At 34.5% G+C, this 21,678-nt stretch overlaps 1 protein-coding gene across 1 annotated transcript; it reads right to left on the reverse strand.

The window, feature by feature from the left end:
- Positions 1-19,216: 19,216 nt before the first annotated feature.
- Positions 19,217-20,168, reverse strand: LOC143187436 (uncharacterized). Its single transcript, XM_076391655.1, has 3 exons — positions 20,060-20,168; positions 19,840-19,991; positions 19,217-19,771 (listed from the first exon to the last, which is right to left on the reverse strand). The coding sequence occupies exons 1-3, from the start codon at positions 20,166-20,168 to the stop codon at positions 19,217-19,219; spliced, it is 816 nt and encodes a 271-aa protein (XP_076247770.1).
- Positions 20,169-21,678: the final 1,510 nt, after the last annotated feature.

A 21,678-nucleotide genomic window follows, 5' to 3' on the forward strand; every position in this document is an offset into this window, starting at 1 on the left:
ATAGCAGCCAGAGCCATAGCCATACCAACCATAGCCATAACCATAGACATAGCAGCCATAGCCATAGCCATAGCAGCCATAGCCATAGCCACAGCAGCCAGAGCCATAGCCATAGCAGCCAAAGCGATTGCCATACCAGCCGTAGCCATAGCCATAGCAGCCATAGATATATGCATAGCAGCCATAGCCATAGCCATAACAGCCATAGACATAGCCCTAGCCACAGCAGCCAATGCCATAGCCATAGCAGCTGTAGCCATAGCCGTAGCAGCCATAGCCATAGCTATACCAGCCATAGACATAGTAGCCATAGCCACAGCAGCCAATGCCATAGCCATAGCAGCTGTAGCCATAGCCGTAGCAGCCATAGCCATAGCTATACCAGCCATAGACATAGTAGCCATAACCATAGCCATCGCCATAGCAGCCATAGCTATAGCTACAGCAGCCATTGTCATGGCCATAGCCATAGCCACAGCAGCTATAGCCATAGCCATACCAGCCATAGCCGTAGCCATTGCAGCCATAGCCATAGGCATAGCCATAGCCATAGCAGCCATAGCCATAGCCATACCAACCATAGCCATAACCATAGACATAGCAGCCATAGCCATAGCCATAGCAGCCATAGCCAAAGCCACAGCAGCCATAGCCATTGCCATAGCAGCCAAAGCGATTGCCATACCAGCCGTAGCCATAGCCATAGCAGCCATAGATATATGCATAGCAGCCATAGCCATAGCCATAACAGCCATAGACATAGCCCTAGCCACAACAGCCAATGCCATAGCCATAGCAGCCGTAGCCATAGCAATAGCAGCCATAGTCATAGATATACCAACCATAGCCATAGCAGCCACTGCCATAGCCATAGCAGACATAGCCATAGCCACAGCAGCCATCGCCACGGCCATAGCAGCCATAGCCATATCCATAGGAGCCATAGCCATAGCCATAGCCTTAGCAGCCATAGTCATAGCCATAGCAGCCATAGCCATAGCCATAGCAGTTATAGCCATAGCCGTAGCAGCCATACGCATAGCTATACCGGCCCTAGACGTAGCAGCCATAGCCGTAGCCACAGCAGCGGTAGCCATAGCCATAGTCATAGCAGCCATAGCCATAGCCGTAGTAGCTGTAGCAATAACCATAGCAGACATAGCCACAGCCGTAGCACGCATAGCGATAGCCATAGCAGCCATAACCATAGCCAGAGCAGCCATAGCCATAGTCATAGCAGCAATAGCCATATTCATAGCAGCCATACCGATAGCCATAGCAGACATAGCCATAGCCATAGCAGCCACAGTCATAGCCATAGTAGCTATAGCCATCGCCATAGCAGCCATAGCATTAGCCACAGCAGCCATAGCCATAGCGTCAGCCATAGCAGCCATAGCCATAGCCAGAGCAGCCATAGCCATAGCCATAGCAGCAATAGCCATATTCATAGCAGTCATAGCCATAGCCATATGCGCCATAGCTATATCCATTGCAGCAATAGCCACAGCCATAGCAGCCATAGGCATAGTTATAGGAGCCATAGCCATAGCAATAGCACGCATAGCGATAGCCATAGCAGCCTAGCCATAGCCATAGCACCCATAGACATAGCCATAGCAGCGATAGACATAGCCATATCAGCCACAGCCGTAGCCATAGCCGTAGCCATGGCATCCCTAGCCATAGCCATAGCAGCCATAGACATATCCATAGCAGCCATAGCCATAGCCATAGCCATAGCCATAGCAGCCATAGCCATTGCCATAGCCATAGCAGCCATAGCTATGGCCACAGCAGCCATAGCCATAGCAGCCATAGCCATAGCGACAGCAGCCATCGCCACGGCCACAGCAGCCATAGCCATAGCCATAGCTATAGCAGCCATAGTCGTAGCCACAGCCATAGCAGGCATAGCCACAGCCATAACAGCCATAGTCATAGCAATAGCAGCCATAGTCATAGCCATAGCAGCTTTACCCATAGCCAAAGCATCCATAGCCATAGTCATAGGAGCCAGAGCCATAGCCATAGCAGCCATAGTCATAGCATAAACCAGCCATAGCCATAGCTATAGCAGCCATAGCCATAGCAGCCATAGACATAGCTATAGCAGCCATAGCCATAGCCATAGCCTTAGCTTCCATAGTCATAGCCATAGCTGCCATAGCCACAGGCATAGCAGCCATTGCCATAGCGAGAGCCATAGCAGCCAGAGCCATAGCCATATCAGCTATAGCCATACCCAAAGCAGCCATAGCCATAGCCATAGCAGTCAGAGCCATAGCCGTAGCAGCCATAGCCATAGCTATAGCAGCCATAGCCATAGCAGCCATAGTTATAGCCATAGCACCCATAACCATAGACATAGATGCCATAGCCATAGCCATAGCAGCTATAGCCATAGCCAAAGCAGCCATAGCCATAGCCATAGCAGCCAGAGCCATAGCCATAGCAGCTATAGCCATAGCCAATGCAGCCATAGGCATAGCTATAGCGGCCGTAGACATAGCAGCCATAGCCATAGCCATAGCAGACATTGTCATAGCCATAGCCATAGCCACTGCAGCCAATGCCATAGCAATAGCAGTTATAGCGATAGCCATAGCAGCCGTAGAAATTGCCGTGGCAGCCATAGCCATAGCCATAGCCATACCAGACATAGCCATAGCCAGAGCAGCCAATGCCGTTGCCATAGCCATAGCCAAAGCAGCCATAGCCATAGCCATAGCAGTCATAGCCATAACCATAGCAGCCATAGCCATAGCCATAGCCATAGCAACCATAGCCATAGCCATAGCAGCCATAGCCGTTGCCATAGCCATAGCCAAAGCAGCCATAGCCATATCCATAGCAGCCGTAGACATAGCCATAGTCATAGCCATAACCATAGTAGCCACCTCCAAAGCTGTAGCAGCCATAGTCATAGCCATAGCAGCCATTGCAGCCATAGCCATACCCATAGCAGATAGACGCAATAGCCATAGCAACCATAGCCATAGACATAGCAGCCATAGCCATAGCCAATGCCATAGCAGACTTAGCCACAGCCATAGCAGCCATAGCCATAGCCATAGCAGACGCAGCCATAGCCACAGCCACAGCAGCCATAGCCATAGAGGCCATAGCAGCCACAGCGATAGCAGCCATAGCCACAGCCGTAGCAGTTATACCCATAGCCATAGCAGCCATGGGCATAGCCATAGCCATAGCAGCCATAGCCCTAGCTATAACTGTACCAGCCATAGCCGAAGCCACAGCCATAGCAGACATAGCTATAGCAGCCATAGACATAGCCATAGCATCTTTGGCAATAGCCAAATCATACATAGCCAAAGCCACAGCCCTAGCAGACATAGCCATAGCCATAGCAGCCATAGCAATAGCCATAGCAGCCTTAGGCATAGCCATAGCCGCCATAGCCATAGCCGCCATAGCCATAGCCATAGCCACAGCCATAGCAGACATAGCCATAGGCATAGCAGCCATTGCCATAGCCATAGTCATAGTTATAATCATAATCATAATCGTAATCGTAATCATGATTATAGTTATAATCGTAATCCTAGTCATAATCATAACCATAGTCATAATCATAACCATAATCATAATCGTAATAATAATTACAAAACAATGACAACAAGAACGACAACGACATTTACAAGACGTTTGTATCGCCCCTTTTTACGGTTGCTGCTCTGGAAACACGGCGCAAACAATGCAGCCTATCGACTAATGTTATGTGAAACATTAAGGCTCAAATCTGCAACCAGTAAAGCGTACTCGACATTAGCGCAAAGCAGCTAAACGAGTAGATTTTACATATTGTAAATAACTCAAGGAACCCTGAAATAAAAAAGAAAAAAAGCTTACCAAACTCAATCGTTTCTGTTTGTCTCCTTAATAGTATTTCTAAAAATGAAAAGAAAGTCAAATCCTAAAATTAAAGAAATATTTTTTAATAATATAAAGAGGCACATGCATTTCAAAATAAAAGCAATAGAGAACGGAATCAAAAGCATTAACGAAAAACATCTTGTAGACGTAATCTAATTTAAGCGTTTTATGAAAATGCTTTTTAAGACGTCCTAAAAACATACTGATTTGTAATGATCAAACATCTGAGGTACGTCTCATCGCCATTTTTTTTTTCGAACTTTACCGGATTTCTTTTAGACACTTTTACTCATGCATCTCTGTGCTACGTATGAGGTTGCGTACATCCCTAAACCGTACATGCGATAGAGACACACAGCATAAATTGTATACATTAAGAAAACATATCGGTTTGTCTTATCGCTTCTGCGATTTAACGAAGCATATTTACACATAAATACAAAGTAATGACAAATATTGTTATGAATTTACTTGCCTTCAATCAGTACAAATGTAATAAAAAAACCACCTCTTCGTCGCAACGCAATGTAGCCAATAATACGTATAATCCCTATATACAAGAAACAAAAGAAATGCGAAGATCACGTCGTTTCCGCTATATGCGTGTGGTCGTGTGCGTGTATATATATATACATATATATATATGTGTCACCTATATATAATCGATATTTAGTACATAATGCGCCCTCAACCTGGCCATCAATAAAACTAACTGTAACAAAAATTAAATCCGTCACAGAATAGTATTTATCGACATTTATCGACATTTAACGATTGATACGACAAAAGCACTCTAAAAGCAACGCTTTCACATAATAATACAAAATCATTTATCCGCAAGAGTATATTTGCATTCCATGAAAAATATTATATTATCAACCAAATTAATACAGGTATCGAAATAAAAATGTTATTCATTTTATATTGGAATACAATTGATGTATTTTTCCTTCATCGACAAGTTTGTCTATCTGTGCGAGACATCCGTTGACCAAATGTTTAACGTCCAGAAACTTTCCCCAATTACTACTTTTACGACGAGCAGTTCCATATTTCATCCTTCCGAATGCATCGAAAGGACTTGAACCGTAAACGCGACACAACCCTTGCGACCTTCGGCTTCGGTGTACCGCTGAACTTGCAGGCCAATACCTGTGATAATAAACGGCCACATCTGCGAGACACTCGTTGCCGTCTCCTACTCTAATTCGATATGCCTTTGCTTTTCCCCATGAATTTGCTTGTGACTTTTTCGACCCGAAGAGGAGACTACCACCTCCACAAAAAAAAAGTAACCGAGGAAGATCCAACCTCGTTGGTGTCAACTAATAAATCAAATTCGCGTATTTCGACGAAACTACACCCCGTGAAGTCGCGCTGGAGGGATGCGAGGGCACGAGGAACGAGACTTCGGAAAAAATCACCAGTATCGATCGCAATTTCGCCGCTGAAGTGCGTAACATCCTGTTTTTATTTACGGAATGGCGCAGAACGATTCAAAATAGTTGATTGTTGGTCATTAAAAGTTCAAGTGCTCGTTTAGTGAAGTGATCAATGTTAGTGACCACGTAGTGTTGTAAATGCAAGGTGTCTTCTTGTGGACTTGGACACCTGCGATCAGCGCTACCTGGGCATCATCCCCCAACGACCGGGATCGGTGCAGAGATCCGGTGGAACAAGTGTACAGGTAGCAAGTGAATTCTTCTCCGAATGGGTAAGTTTCACCGATAATAGTTATTACTATTATTAATTATTATTCGGTGCGCCATAATTAAAAAATTAAAACTGATGTGTCCGTACTTTTCACCGATTGCAGCAACTAATACGTCCAACCATCGTTCAGTCTTTATGGAATAAGTATTTTTGTAGAGTTTTCAATGTTTTGATACCCAGTAAAATAATGTACAATCTGTAGGAACTACGGAAACATTGTTTTTTATTATCTTAGTATAGCATTAGGTTAAACTTTACTTTGGGGAAATAAAAATTAATGGTTCTTTTTTACATATTTTAATAATACTGGACGAGCGGAATCCAAAAATGCAAATTTTAATTTTAGGAATCCAGCGGTTGAAAAGTTATGCGTATTTAGAGGTGAGCATTTTTAAACTATTTCACTAGCTAGTTTGACGCCATATTGGCTTCTACACGCTGCTCAGCCAATGAGCGGAGCCACTGGCTACGAGCAATTGCATATCGTGATGACCATTTAAGCTGTATATACAAATGTTATGATTTCGCTTTTTTAATTTCCTTTCTAGTCTAGACCTAGTGACGGACTAGAACCGAGTGATGAGATATACTAATTTCAACTAATTGAAGTCGTTCTAAGTGGTGACTGCGTGCAAAAACCAAATTCATTATATTATCAATTAAATGTATATTCGTTTCTAATAGCATCCGTTAATGATGACATCATATCAATTTTATTATATTTACAAAATCGACGCCATAAGAATTCGCACAAACGGTATGCAAATTCATCGTCGTGAAAACGAGCTCTTCCACGCATCCAGTCTTTCGCTGGTCGCCAGTTGGTCTCAATTTTTTGAGTGTGGGTACCATCGCTGGCTGTAATTAAAAAATTATTTACATTAAAAATTATTTACAAAAATTATTTACAAAAATTATTTACAAAAGATTAAAATTGATTACAAAATTTAGTAATTATTTAGAATACGTGCCTCCTCACCCATTTCTTTGAAGCTTTCTTATACCATGTATCTTGATACGTGGATTAATTTTTCTAAATGAAACAATTGTCGCTCTCTTTTCGTTTTCGAGATAAACATTTTTATATGCTTGAAAATTATGGTGGCAGTCCGAGGGTAGGTAGCAAAACGGGGATTTGAGTTGGGTTAGAGCTAGGGCGGCGAAAGAATTCGAATTCGGTCGCGCGAGAGTGAGTCCGTTAAGACCGTTTTGAACCGAACAGGAAATATATATATATATATATATAAGTAAAAAATTACATTTAATTTCGACTTAAAAATTTGATTAAAATAATAATCTATATATTTATATATAAATAAATCTTATTTTATTTTTAATTGCAAATTAAATGTTATAAATTAACTAATATCCATTTATTTTGTAGATTTAAGAATTAATTAATTCAATCTAAATAATTGAAAGATCATTCTATTCACAGTCCTAGAATTAATATAATTACGACAAAAATAAAAATTATTCTTATTATAATTAAATAAGAATAATTTATTATTAAAATAACTGGGATAACTATTATAATTTCTACATCAAAAATTAAAAATAAAAGGGTAACTATAAAGAATTGATTAGAAAATGGCATTCGTGCATTTGATAGTGGATCAAATCCACATTCAAAAGGTGTATTTTTTTCTCGATCCTTTTTTTTTGTTTTGATAATATAAAATAAATGATAATAATAATTATTGGCAATAAAGATGCCAGAGTTGATAAGTAAAGTAAATTTAAACTTATATATATTAAGTTTTCTTAAATTTATTAATTGGAAGTTAATTGTATTTAATTATACTGTATATATTGAAATTTAAATTAAATTTAAATTATAAATATATTCATCGGTCAATTAGTAAATAAAGAATTAATCAAATAATATCAACAAAATGTCAGTATCATGAAGCTGCTTCAAAATGAAAATGATGGGTTTTTGAGAAATGGTCTTTGTGAATTCGTAGAAGACATGATATTAAAAAAATAATTCCTATATTTACATGAGTTCCATGGAATCCTGTAGATATATAAAAAATACATTTGTAAACTCTGTCGTTATAAGTAAATGAAGTTTGGTAGTATTCAATTAATTGTATAACTGAAAAATAGATTCCTAACAATACTGTATATCTTAATCTAGTGGATGAATTAATAATATCACTTTCTAATAAAGCATGATGTCTTCATGTAATTGAAAATCCTGATGAAATTAAAATGATTGTATTTAATAGGGGAATATCGTATGGATCGAAGGGAATAATGTCTTTAGGGGGTCAGGTTATCCCAATTTCAATTGACGGGGAGATTGCTGAATGTAGATATGCCCATAAAAAGGAAATGAAAAAAAATAATTCTGAAATAATAAATAAAATTATTCCTAATTTTATTAAATCTAATACTATATATGAGTGCATTCCTTGAAATGTTCTTTCACGAATTACATCTCGTCATCATTGTTCTATAGTAAATAATATAGTAATTAATGATATAAATAGAATTCAATTAATTTTAAATTGAAAAATTATAATAGCTCTTATTAATAAGTTTATTAAATTAATAGATAATATTATTGGTCAAGGCCTGGGTGTTACTAGATGAAATGGATGATTTTTCATTTGTTTTAGTGTTTATTTAAGATAAACAATTTTTTTTAAATTTAATGATTTTAATGATTAGATTCATTAAAGTATAGAAGTCTAAGAATGGAAATTACATTCGATTGAATAAATAAAACTGAGATTTCTAGAATAAATAATATATTTTGAATAATGATTATAAATGGAATAATAATTAATCAGGAACTTTCTATTGATTATCCTAGTAAAGTTAAAAGTAAATGACCTGCTAATATATTAGCTGTTAGTCGAATTGATAATGTTCATGGACGAATAATGTTTCTAATTGTTTCAATTAATACTATAAAATTTATTAATATTAAAGGTGTATTTAGTGGTACTAAATCAATTAACATTTTTTCTCAATTTATAGTTCAACCGTAAAATATATATGTTAATCATATTGATATTGTTAATGATAAATTAATTGATAAGTGACTTGTAGGAGTGAAAATATATGGTATTAATCCTATTAAATTATAAAGTATAATTATTATTAGTATTCTTAAGAAAATAATTATATTAAATATATATTTGTAACTAATTAGTAATTTAAATTCATTGTAAATTATTATTATAAGCTTAATTCATAATATATTTAAACGAGAGGGAATAAATCAATATATTATTGGTATCATTATTAATGGTAGTAATAAACTAATTCAATTTATTATAAGTACAATATATGTAGATGGGTCGAAAATTGATAATAGGTTTATCATATTCACTTTCATAAATTTTTATTCTTATTTTTTAATATTTTCTTTTTATTTTTATATGGAGAAAAATTAATAAATAAATAATGAAGATTAATGATTATAATGTAAATAATTCTTAACGTGAAAAATAGAAGAATTGATCATAATATTGGTTTTATCTGTGGTATAAAAAAATATTTAAATATTGGCCATTAGAAGTATATCGAATTTATACTGTAATATGGTTTAAGAGACCAATTCTTTCATTTCAGACATCTAATGATTAAATTATTATTGTTAAATAAAATATAAATAAAAAATATTAAAAAATTAATAATTTTAAATTGACAATTTAATGTTATATGTTTAACTAATTTTTTATCTTAGGATTTTATAAAGTTATTATTCTAAGTAATCAATTTCCAAAATCATTTATTGATGTTGATTCTACTACGATAGGTATAAATCTATGATTTGTTCCACAAATTTCTGAACATTGGCCAAAAAATAATCCTGGTCGGTATGTAAATAATATTATTTGATTAAGGGGGCAGACTCCTTGTGTTTTGAGCTGTGTGCGTGCGCTCACACAAGCAAAGAAAGTCATACACGTATACGCGATGAGCGAGAGAGACAACCGGTTTCGCAAATTACGCTTTACGTCTCGATACTTGCATAAATGAATTTTTCGCGGGTACAGAACCCACGAGTAGACTTCACTACAGGGTGCTCTGGTCCGTTTATACTCCAATAAACACTATACGTGGAGAAAACTGTAAAATTACAAACTGTAAGCATGAAACAGACGCTGTTGTAAACTAGCAAGATGGCTGCCGAAGTGTCATTTTCGCAAATATCTCACGATTTAATGGTTTTTTCCCTCATAGCACACCAGGGCACCCTTCCTTGAATTAGCACAATATCGTGGAAATGCGATTTTCCTCAATTTAACACTTCTTGAAGGCGTAAAGCGTAATTTTCGTTGTGCACCCGTTTTGACACAAAAATAGTTCAACGATTTGCCGTTAGAAGCGTTAATGGTATACCTCAATCAATTTGGTCATATTGCCATTAGCATCGGTAAAAATACAGATCAGTCGGTAAATGTAATCTAGAATTTGACAGCTGAATGGCGTATTCATCGAATACACGAATACAGACGCAAGAAAGGCTTAGTTGCCAAAACGTATTGAAAGTTTCGTCACACTGTTGCCACATATATGTATGTACATATTACAATTCTGCCCATCAGGAAAACTTGAACGAATCCAACTCCAGTCGAGATTTTGATTCTTACTAATAAGGGAACATCCCGAGGTGAATGTCTCCGATTTTGATGAAACTTTGTAGGATTGTAAAATAGCCGAAAATATTCGACACGTATTTTTTTTTTGTTGCTTCTAATTCATCTAAAGGGTGTGAAAACCACCCCCAAAGTTGGAGGTGGAAAACATATTTCGTTTAATATCTCCAAAACTAGTGCGGATAGCAAAATGATATAACTGGGGCGATTGTGTATTTTTGAACGACGAATTCACCTATGTAAATATTTTTCAAAAATATCAATTTATTTAAAAAATATATTAAAAAATAGTATATTGTCGTTGTTTTCACTGACAACATGCTGATCGATCGTTTTGTAAATTTGTATGCAAATACTATGAACCAAAACACAAAATACGGCTAAAATAGAATTTTGAATTTTTACGGTATGAACAAAATAGTAGCATTCTTAGTTAAACTGCATTTTGTGCGAAATTGGACCCTGAAACGAGTGGTTTTACGAAAAATATATACCCCTATAATGTTCTTGAGATTATATTATGATACATGTTGTTTATGGTTTACTAAATGTATAAATTATAACATTGCTAATGAATACTCGCAACGTCTTGCACTCGTTGCAAACAGTAGGACAGGTTCAGTGTGAGTGACCCTTGCATCGATGAAAATGTAGCAAGTAAAAGTGATTTACAAATCATTATTCTTCAATAGTTATTATTTACTATAAACAAACAATTGGAATTGTTCCAGAAGTTACAGTTTAATCCACTAATTTTACACGAAAGTATCTTAGTTGAGTGAGAATTAGACATTCCCTCATAATCTGTAGGTGCCTGGTTCGAATCTATGGTAGCTTTTAATTTTTTTTGTTTTCAATTTTTAGTTTAAATAATTCTAATTTTTGTATACCTTTTCACAGATTACAATTATACCACTCAAAACATTTTTATTTTTAAATAAAAAAAAATTAAAATAATTTCGTTTGTTTATTTCTTAAAAAGTAGGAATGAATGAATGAATGAATAGCATGAATTTAATGAATTATTTATTCTATATATATAAGTTTTAGGATTTCACATCTTAGTATATATATATGCCCATAATTATGAAAGTGGTCTAAATTGTATATTTCTTATTTTGTGATATTGAAAGGATTACATTTGAATAAATTAGAAAATATTTCTATATTACGTAACATTATAATTAGTCTTGATTAATGAACATTTATTATAAATGTGAAATTTTGTGTGAATCTCATACGAAAATGTTGTTTCTTAGACTACTTTCATAATTTTGGGCACATATGTATCGTTTCATTCGTGATACTCTTTCTTTCTCGCTCGCACCGTCCTTTTCTATATTCCGTATGAAGCAAAATATCGGCTCAAGGCGTATTCAGTAGAGATTTACTGATGCATAAAATTGTAATTGATGTGGCAACAGCGTGACAGAACTTTCCTACGATGCGATTTGGCAATTATACCTTCGCAATTCTCATTTGTAATTCAACAGGATAACGCTAAATGCCACATTATCAAATGTCGCATGTATAAATTATATGTTTTCCCTAATGCCCGTTTTTTCGCAACAGCGCTTCGATCGATTCGGAGTAGGCCCCGAAGGAGTCTGCCCCCTTAAGTCGTCCTGGAGTTGCATCTATTTTTATTCCTAAGGATGGAATTGTTCATGAGTGAATTACATCAACAGATGTTGTAATTAAACGAATTGGGGTTTTAAATGGAATAATAATTCGATTATCTACATCTAATAGTCGAAATAATCTTAAATTTGAATAATCATTGATTATAAAAGAATCATAATTTAAATAAAATTCTGGATATTCATATCTTCAATATCATTGATGACCAATAGCTTTAATTGTAAAATATGAGAATGTCCATATTTCATCAACAAAATAAAGAGTTTTTAATGATGGAAATGCAATAATTATTAATACAATTATTGGAAAAATAGTTCAAATAATTTCAATTAAATTATTTTCTAATAAAAATCGATTTCTAGATTTTCTTAAAATGATATTTATTATTATAAATAATGTTATCGAAATAATTATTGATAATATTATATATAGTAATATTATAAAATACAACTAAATTATCAGCAAAAGGAGAGTTAGGATCTTGAAGTGAAAATATATTTCATGTAGCAATTTTTAATAAAAGAAATATATCTTTATATATGAAGCTTAAATTCATCGCACTAATCTGCCATATTAAATTTAATTTTTAATTTATAAATTTTATAAGCTTAAAATTAAATTTTCTTTTTTTTATTTTCTTTTTTAAAATTCAAAGGAATTTCATTAAATGGGTGTTCAAATGGGGGATAATTTTGTAATCATTCAAGTGAATTTTGAAAATATTTAAATAAAATTAATCGTTTTACTATAAATCTTTCTAATATAATAAAAATAAATATTATTATTCTATTAATTGAAATTAATGATCCTAGTGAAGATAAAAAATTTCAACAGTAATATGCGTCAGGGTAATCTGAATATCGTCGTGGTATTCCTATTAATCCTAAAAAATGTTGAGGGAAGAATGTTACATTTACTCCAATAAATATAAAATAAAATTGAATTTTAAGAAATTTTTTGTTTAGTGTTAATCCAGTAATTAAAGGATATCAGTGAATTAATCTTGCAATAATTCTAAATACTGCTCCTATTGAAAGTACATAATGAAAATGTCCTACAACATAGTATGTATCATGAAGTAAAATATCAATAGATGAATTTGATAATATAATTCCTGTTAATCCTCCTATTGTAAACAAAAAAATAAATCCCATAGATCATAAAGTTGTTGGATTTGCGTAAACTTTTGATCCATGGAATGTTGCTCGTCATCTAAAAACTTTAATGCCAGTGAGAATGGCAATAGTTATAGTTGCTGATGTGAAATAAGCGCGAGTATCTACATCTATTCCAACAGTAAGTATGTGATGTGCGCATACAATAAATCCTAGAAAACCAATTCCTAGTATTGCGTATACTATTCCTATGTTTCCAAATGTTTCTTTTTTACCTCTTTCGTTTAAAATAATATGTGAGACTCGTCCAAATCCTGGAAGAATTAGAATATAAACTTCTGGATGTCCAAAGAATCAAAATAAGTGTTGGTATAAAATTGGGTCACCCCCTCCTATAGGGTCAAAAAAAGAAGAATTTAAATTTCGATCTGATAAAAGTATTGTAATTGCTCCAGCAAGAACAGGTAGTGATAGTAAAAGTAAAATTGCTGTAATTACAACTGATCATGGGAATAAAGGTATTTGATCGTATTGTAACGAATAATTTATTATATTGAAAATTGTCACTAAAAAATTAATAGCCCCTATGATTGATGATACTCCGGCGATATGAAGGGAAAAAATTGTTAGATCGGTAGATGATGATGGGTGGTATATAAATGATGATAATGGAGGGTAAATTGTTCATCCTGTGCCTGATCCTGAATTTAAATAATTTCTTATTGATAATAAAAAAAATTGAAGGAGGTAGTAATCAAAATCTTATATTGTTTATTCGTGGAAATGCCATATCTGGAGCTCCAATCATTGAGGGAACTAATCAGTTCCCAAAACCTCCAATTATGAATGGTACAACCATAAAATGAAATTATAACAAAAGCATGAGACGTTACAATTGAATTATAAATCTGATCATTTTTAATTCATGCCCCTGTCTTCTTAATTCTAATCGAATAATAAATCTTATGGATGAACCAATTATTCCTGATCATATAGCGAATATAAAATATAATATGCCAATATTTTTATGATTAGTGGAGTATAATCATTTTTTTATTCACGAAGAAATTAAGATTTATAAAATTAAATTTATGTTTTTAATTTTGAAGATTAATAGTTTAAAATTAACTTCAAATCTTTAAATAAAGTATTAGAGTATTATGCCTGATAAAAGGAATAAATTGTAAATTTATTTATGAAAATAAAATTTTCTAATACTATTAATATAATTTCTATAGTTTAATCAAAATATTAAATTGCAAATTTAAAAATAAAATATAATTTTTTAGAAATTAGATTTTAAAGTAAATGTATATGATTCTAAATATAATTACTATAATATTTATAATGAATAAAATTCACATATCTATATATTTGTATTTTAAGAATATACTTGAGTAATTTTTAATGAATAAATTATTATTAATAAAATTTAAATAATTTCAAATTATTAATAGTCTTGATATTACAATAATGATAGATAGGATAAGATTAAAACCATTAAGTTTAATTACTAAGTTCTCTAACCCTAATCATTTTAAAGAAAATACTCCTATTTGTGGAATAAGTATATACGTTAGTAATAAATAAAAAAATGTAAGTTTTGATTTAATGTTAAATATTATTATTTCTATTTTATTTTCTAATTTTATATCTATGATTAAATAGATTATATTATATGATAATACTGAATATATGATGAAGTAAACAATAAAAATATAAAAATTTAAATATATTAATGTTATTATTAATGAAGTTTGATAAATTGAAGAAAATGATATTATTAGTATTAAAGAATTTTTATTTAATATTAATAGCGGTGATACAATTAAATTTAGAGTAATTATAATTAATAATTCTTTTATAGGGATTGAATTTATTAAAAGAATAAAAGGAATTAATTTTATGACTGTTATTAATAAAAATGCATTTATGAAATTAATTGATTTAAATATAAAATTAAATCAAGCATTAAATGGAATAATCCCTAATTTTAATGAAGTTCCCATTATTATTAGGATTGATGAGTATACATTAAAATTATTAAATAAAATTCCCGTTAAAACTAGAGATCTTCTAATAAATGAAATAAAAAAATAAAGAACTCTAATTTTCATATTTTTCGAAATAGCTAGTAATGATAAAAAAATTAAGTTAGTAATTTCTATAATTAGTCAAATGAAAAATATATTGTTTAATATTAGAGAAAATAGCGATAAAAAGATAATTATTATAGATGAAAAATAAGAATAAAAATTTTTTGTCATGGTTAATTTTTTGTTAAATCTTTATATTTTAGTGTATGAGCATATAAATTTTTGAAGTTTATGGATTTAAAATTATTACTAAATTACTATTACACTAAATACAATCATTATTCTGCCATCCGCTGTATCGGTATCTACCATAAGATCGAAAAACTGCTTACTTGTTCTCAATTTTATGCTTTTCAAATCGATTTCTGCGGCCCTAATTGTCCGATCTGGTTGAGTAGCGGCTCAAACTGCAGCCTGGGTGCAAACTGCGGCCTGGATTTTTTTTTCGTTTTAGTATCACGTGGAGGAAATGTCCTACCGCACACCTTAGGTCTGTCAGAGTAGTGTGGGTCTCTCACCCACTAAAACCTCCACGGTATCCTCTTCTAAATTCCCTATTCAGAAAGGTGGTACTTCGTAGGCAAACGCGGTTATATTTCACCAATACGTCTGGAAACTTGTCGAGACATTGTTTTCAGTGACTTGTAATGCGTAGTGTCAAATTAAAATCGACGTTTGACTTAAAATTCGCAATATTTCATCAAATGCGGATATATTTTGCTGACATAGCTCAAAACTTGCCCAAATATCTATTTCAGTGATATATACTGCGTAGTCTCACGTTACAGTTGACGTTTGACGCGAAATTCGCAGTATTACAGCAAGCATGGAGATATTTCACCAGTATGACACGAAACTTGCCCAAGCATCGATGTCAGTGGTATATAGCGTAGTTTTACGTTAAAGTTGACGTTTGACGTGAAATCCGCATTATTTTGTCAAGTGCGGTGGTATTTCACCAATATGACTCGAAACTTGCCTAAGCATCGTTTTCAGCGATATATAATGCGTACTTTTACGTTAAGGTAGGTGTTGAATTGCGCGCCAATGATAAACCTATGTGAAACAGGCTTTCACCGATGGCGGAGTGGGGAGCTTCCGATGGGAACTGTCTCTATGACGACGCAGCACCGCGACCCGCGGACATGGTAATAATATATATTTTTCTCGTAACTAAGAATTGCGGAATTTATTTCGATCCCGTTACTCCCTAAAACAGTAGGCGTTTGACGTGAAATTCGCAATATTTCTTCAGCTCGGTGACATTTCACCAATATGACTCGAAACTTCCCAAGCATCGGTTTTAGTGGTATACAGGGTGTAACAAAAATGTCGCAGTTCCTTAAAAGGGGTGATTCAGGGGGTGATTTGAAACAACTTTTTCCTTAGCGAAAATGTAAGATGAGGCTTTGTTAACCAGTTATTAATGAAAAACACCGCCCAATGAGAGCACGAGTTTGCCGTCCGAGCGACTGCGGTGGCGTGCAGCCGAGTCCCCACCATTTTTGTCATAGATTTTTGACTATAAGAAGGCCAAGAGACTCGGTCTAGCGGGCTCATTTCCAATCCAGTTCGAGTTCAGTATGCGGCTGAGACTGGAAGCAAGATCGAGCATTAGTTCTCCTTCGAGCAGAATCATAGAGTACAGTACGTAAAGTAAATTCACTTTAACGTGGTCTTAACGACGCGTCCCCCGCATAACTCTGTGCGTAATCTAGAGAGAGAGGACGTAGTTATGGGACACTTAAAACTCATCGACAATTGTATTCCTTCGAGTCAAACTTAAACGTGTAGTAATATACATTTTTATAAGGTTTGTTAAATTGGACTTAGTTCAATCAAAACCTTTCCTAAATCCAATAAGAAGCGAACGCGTAACGATCCCACAAATATTATATCTTTACCGCTCGAGATATATTATAAATTTAAAAGTTACGAGGCTATACTAACATCTTCGCAATCCTTGCGAAGGTCCCTTTCCTAACATACAAGTGGCTCCTGGTGTTGGCCATTGCGCACTGGTTCGTCCACGTCCCGTAGCTCCTGGCGAGTGCAAAGTTACTCACTAGTTCGGCCACAGTCTTTATTCCACCCTAGTGGCTCCCGATACTCGCCAAGTTGAGTGTTGGTTCGTCCACGAAAACCTACTTAAAACCTGAGGAGGCTCCCGGTGTTGGCCTTTGCGCACTGGTTCGTCTACATCCGTGAGGTGGCTCTCAACGAGTGCAAAGTTACCCGTTGGTTCGTCCACGAAACAATAACAATATCCCAAAAAACCCTCACCCTCGGTCGGACTATCTAGCCCTCGGATCGTAACACATTATTATATTGTCGGCGTCGGCGATCTTCACGGTGCATTATATACACAAAGTTTATAAGCTGTAAGCAAACGAAGGATACAGAAAATTAATAAAAAATTAAATGGAATAAGTATTTTATTAAAATGTATTATTCGGAAATGGTACTTACGGCGTGATACGCCTGGTGCTCCTCGCAGATGTTTTGCTGCCGCCGACGTCGCATGGCATAGAACCTCATAAACCAATGGTTTATGAGCTGAAAAAATACACAAAGAATTCATTGTATAAATTTAGGGGTGCGTGGACGCTTGACAATGTAAAAACTATCGCGAGCTACTCTAGGAGTACCCTCAGACAATATCTTTTCAGTTACTCTCAATGCAATGTCACTATCTGAAAGTATTCCAGAGAGAAGCTCGTTACAGCTTAATTAAAGTATAATTAAAGTGAAAATAGTACTTACGATATCCAGTGCTGCCGATTCCAATTTTTTTGGGAATCTTTCCAATGTAAAAAAATATAATTTGGATTTTTATAAATTTTTATTCTGAATTGCAACAATGTTTCATCAGATCACACGTTATATATAGCTATCCCCACTAGTTTTGTCCCCACTAGATCATCATTCTTATCTTTCACCTGCATGGCAAGATTCTACAGTCTCACAGCGTTCAGCTACAGAGACAATGTAGTGATGTGTTGTATGATACATGTATATTCAGGAATCAGAACCATGTTTCTAATCATAACTGCATCTTATTAATACTATATTAAATAATGCATTATTGTTGGTCTGTAATCAAAATTTTAATCAATCATTAGTCGGATCATGTTGAACAGTAATCAATCTATATCGACCTATGGTTTAAGCGTAATGAACCACAATCGAACCACATTGAACAATGATCAATCCATGTCGAACCATAATAGAACTACAATTGTACAATGATCGATCTACATCAAACCATCAATGCACCACATCGATCCACAACTGAACCATGGTTGTACCACATCGAGCCTCAACTGAACCATGATTGTACCGCATGGATCTACAACTGAACCAGGATTGTACCATATCGATCCACAACTGAACCATAGGTGACAGATGATTGAACTATATATCAAATCACAATTAAACCACATCGTGCAATGATTTATTATGATTAATGTTATATACTTCAAAGTGTTATTAAATAACAATGGAATTATATCGCACAGCAATTAAATCATTACATTAAAGTAATTAAATCATTGTTACTATTACGTTAAAGGAAATGGGGGAGGGATAGAAGAAGAAGAAATATATGGTTTGATAAAATGAATACATATATATTATGCAATTTCTCTTAAACATTCAAAATTAGTAATTGAATAGTTCAAAATACATGTTTTTACTCTTATTTATTAGTTTATTTTGCGTACAATATTTGTTAATGGATTGTACTTGATTACCCGATCATGTAGAATGAGACAAGAATCTGTAGTATTTGCTGGAATATTTTCACCACAATCAATTTCTATACGCACATCCACAGTACTGTTCTTGATTGAATCATTTTGGTGTGAACAATCAATCACCATGAGAGGACCATGTTGTAGAAACTCATCAATCGTTAGAAACGCTTGTCTATTGCTACATCCGTAATAAGCCTTAGAAAAATGTGTATACATGTTATACAAAAGAGCATATTTATTTCTGTTGAAATCAGTGTTTAGATCGTCATATGGATAAAATTCTGAATTGAGATAAATTTTCACGTTGGATAGCTTACCGTTATCAAACTCTGTAGCATTTTCACTCATTACATTTTTTTTACCAGTTTGCAAAGCAAAAATTACATATCGCGTCTTTTCCAATTGTGTAGCCGTTTTGACAGACCAAGAATGCTTAGTCGTGTTTGTAACAGAGGATACTCATACAGATCCCACGAACGAAAACACATGCTCAGATTTCGTCCACTTTTTAAAACACGTAGTAATGATAGTCTTGTAATATCATTCAATATCACATGTGGTAAGCGCCATTGTACTTTAAATAATTCGATTTCAGGTTCTAGCATTAAGGATCCTACAAGACAATTGTTATCATTGCGTGATCGTATTAAAATGAATTCGTGACGAGCATTAATTACTATGTGTTTATAATCTTCACAAAATCCGAATAAAATTTTTAGTAGTACGCAAAAATTGAAATGGTATTTTACATTCTTCTCATCGTTCCATCTAATGTTCCACCCAGCATTCTTCATAATTTTATCTTCATCGCATGTAAATGATATGTAGTTCTTAAGTGTGCTAGTTATTCCAACGTTTCTATTGTAATCAATTTCCACACCATTCAGTTCGTATCGAATTTCGTCAAGCATGAATGCTATGCAATTATTTCCCAACTTTATAATTGATTCATCATTTCGATGTTTTATCACCACCTTGCCTTCCACGTTTAGAAATCTCTCACATGTAATGCGTATAGATCTTGTTGTTGTATAGGTATTCTAATCTCATCGTCATATCCAAACGTCGAGTTAGCATGCGGATTATATGTATGAGTATCAAGTTTGACGAAACGATCGTCGAACATGGGTTGTTCATCAATATTTAAAATATTCACTGTTTTTTAGTAATTATGCACAATGAATCCCAATGATTTTAAAAATGCGATATTCACTGCACTTAGCTTCTCTTTTTTTTCCTTTCAATGTATTTAGGGGAAGCCTTAATGTCGTATGCAGTCTTATTTGTAAAGGAAATCGTTTTTTGATGCCGTGTTTCGTTGAATACAAACATCTGATTTACATGTTAGCGTCAACGTATTTTTAAGAGAGAATTTGAGAAGGATGGACAGATGATGACTGGTTTTTGATGGATTTATGATAGGGTCTTAGTTTACGTGTGGCTAATTGAGGATGCATGAGACTAAACAGTCCCGTTGGCAACCGATGGCTGATGGTTACGTTGGACTTCCCAGCTACCGGGTGTTGTGTGACTGTTTAAAAGAAGAGCGAGTGTTTAGAGAAGGCAAGCGGTCCGATACCGTATTGCAAAAGAATGGGAATATTGTTCCTAAAGGATCTGGCCACGGAGTGGGGAAGGCTATGCATTTTGGTAAGAGGGCTGTGTAAATCCCACGGCACTTACCCCAGTACATTGTGCAAGGAACCAGTTTTCGGGTAGTTTTCTTGACATACATGTAGTACATGTAATACATGTATTATCGACGTCGCCGTATGTGTAACTTTACTGTAATTTCTTCTCACGAAAAACAATTAACCGTCCAGTCTGATCTATGATGCGTATTGTTAGATCCGTATTATTCCGTGCAATGATTGGAAGGTAAATGACTTGAGCAGGCGTTTCTGATATTTCATATCCAGGTGGTACGTTTGAGGAGAATGCATGTATCGTATGTGCGCACTTATCATTGTTGTATGCGCCAGCAGTTATATTGCATTCTACTCGAATAATGTTTATATCCATGGTATTAATTAGGCTATCCGATTCATGCCGCTGATTCTGTTTCAAAGCGCGAGTGGATGAGAATCCTAACAATGAACCAATGTTGTTAGGTTTGGTAAAATTTATTCGACAAGCACACTTTATTTCTCTCTTCATAGTATTGTTATTAGCCCGAATTAATAAATTATCATAGGCATTGTTATCATCGTCATTAATGTCAAAGTCTATATCCATTTTAGATATATCTGTTTTTAAATAATTATTAGACGACGAGTAGTCTGCATAATTGCGCGATTCAGATACTTTCTTATTGCATACAACTCATATGATCCATCGGGAATCAGTATTGCTTTGTCATCCTTATCAAAGTAAAATGTATTATGGAAAGAATTCACATTTGGTATCGTATTATATGTTTCAAAAGCTGTCAGACCAAGCTCATAAATATCATCACTCAAATCTACAGGCAGAAATTAGCTTACCGCCAGAATGTTACTTTTACCACTTAATGTAAATGTTATTGACATGTTTCAAGAAGCAGCCCAATTCATACTGAATTATGATTACAAAGATTGTACGTTTAAATTTACTATCAACCGTTTGTAGAAATTGTAGGCACAATTGTCACAATTGGCACAATACGGAGCGAGATAAACTCCTCGCCCTTCCATAGCTCGATTGTGACGTTGCATTCCTTCCAGTTGGCCTTCCGTAGCCTTTTTATCATTTATCGCCTTAGCTACCTCCGCTGCCCCACCAACTAGTGAGCCCAGAACACGTAACAATGATAAAATAGGTAAAATACAACCACGTCTTGCAACTGGAAGTATCCGCTTTCTTT

Source organism: Calliopsis andreniformis, unplaced genomic scaffold (assembly GCF_051401765.1).
Source record: "Calliopsis andreniformis isolate RMS-2024a unplaced genomic scaffold, iyCalAndr_principal scaffold0024, whole genome shotgun sequence".
Taxonomy (NCBI): domain Eukaryota; kingdom Metazoa; phylum Arthropoda; class Insecta; order Hymenoptera; family Andrenidae; genus Calliopsis; species Calliopsis andreniformis.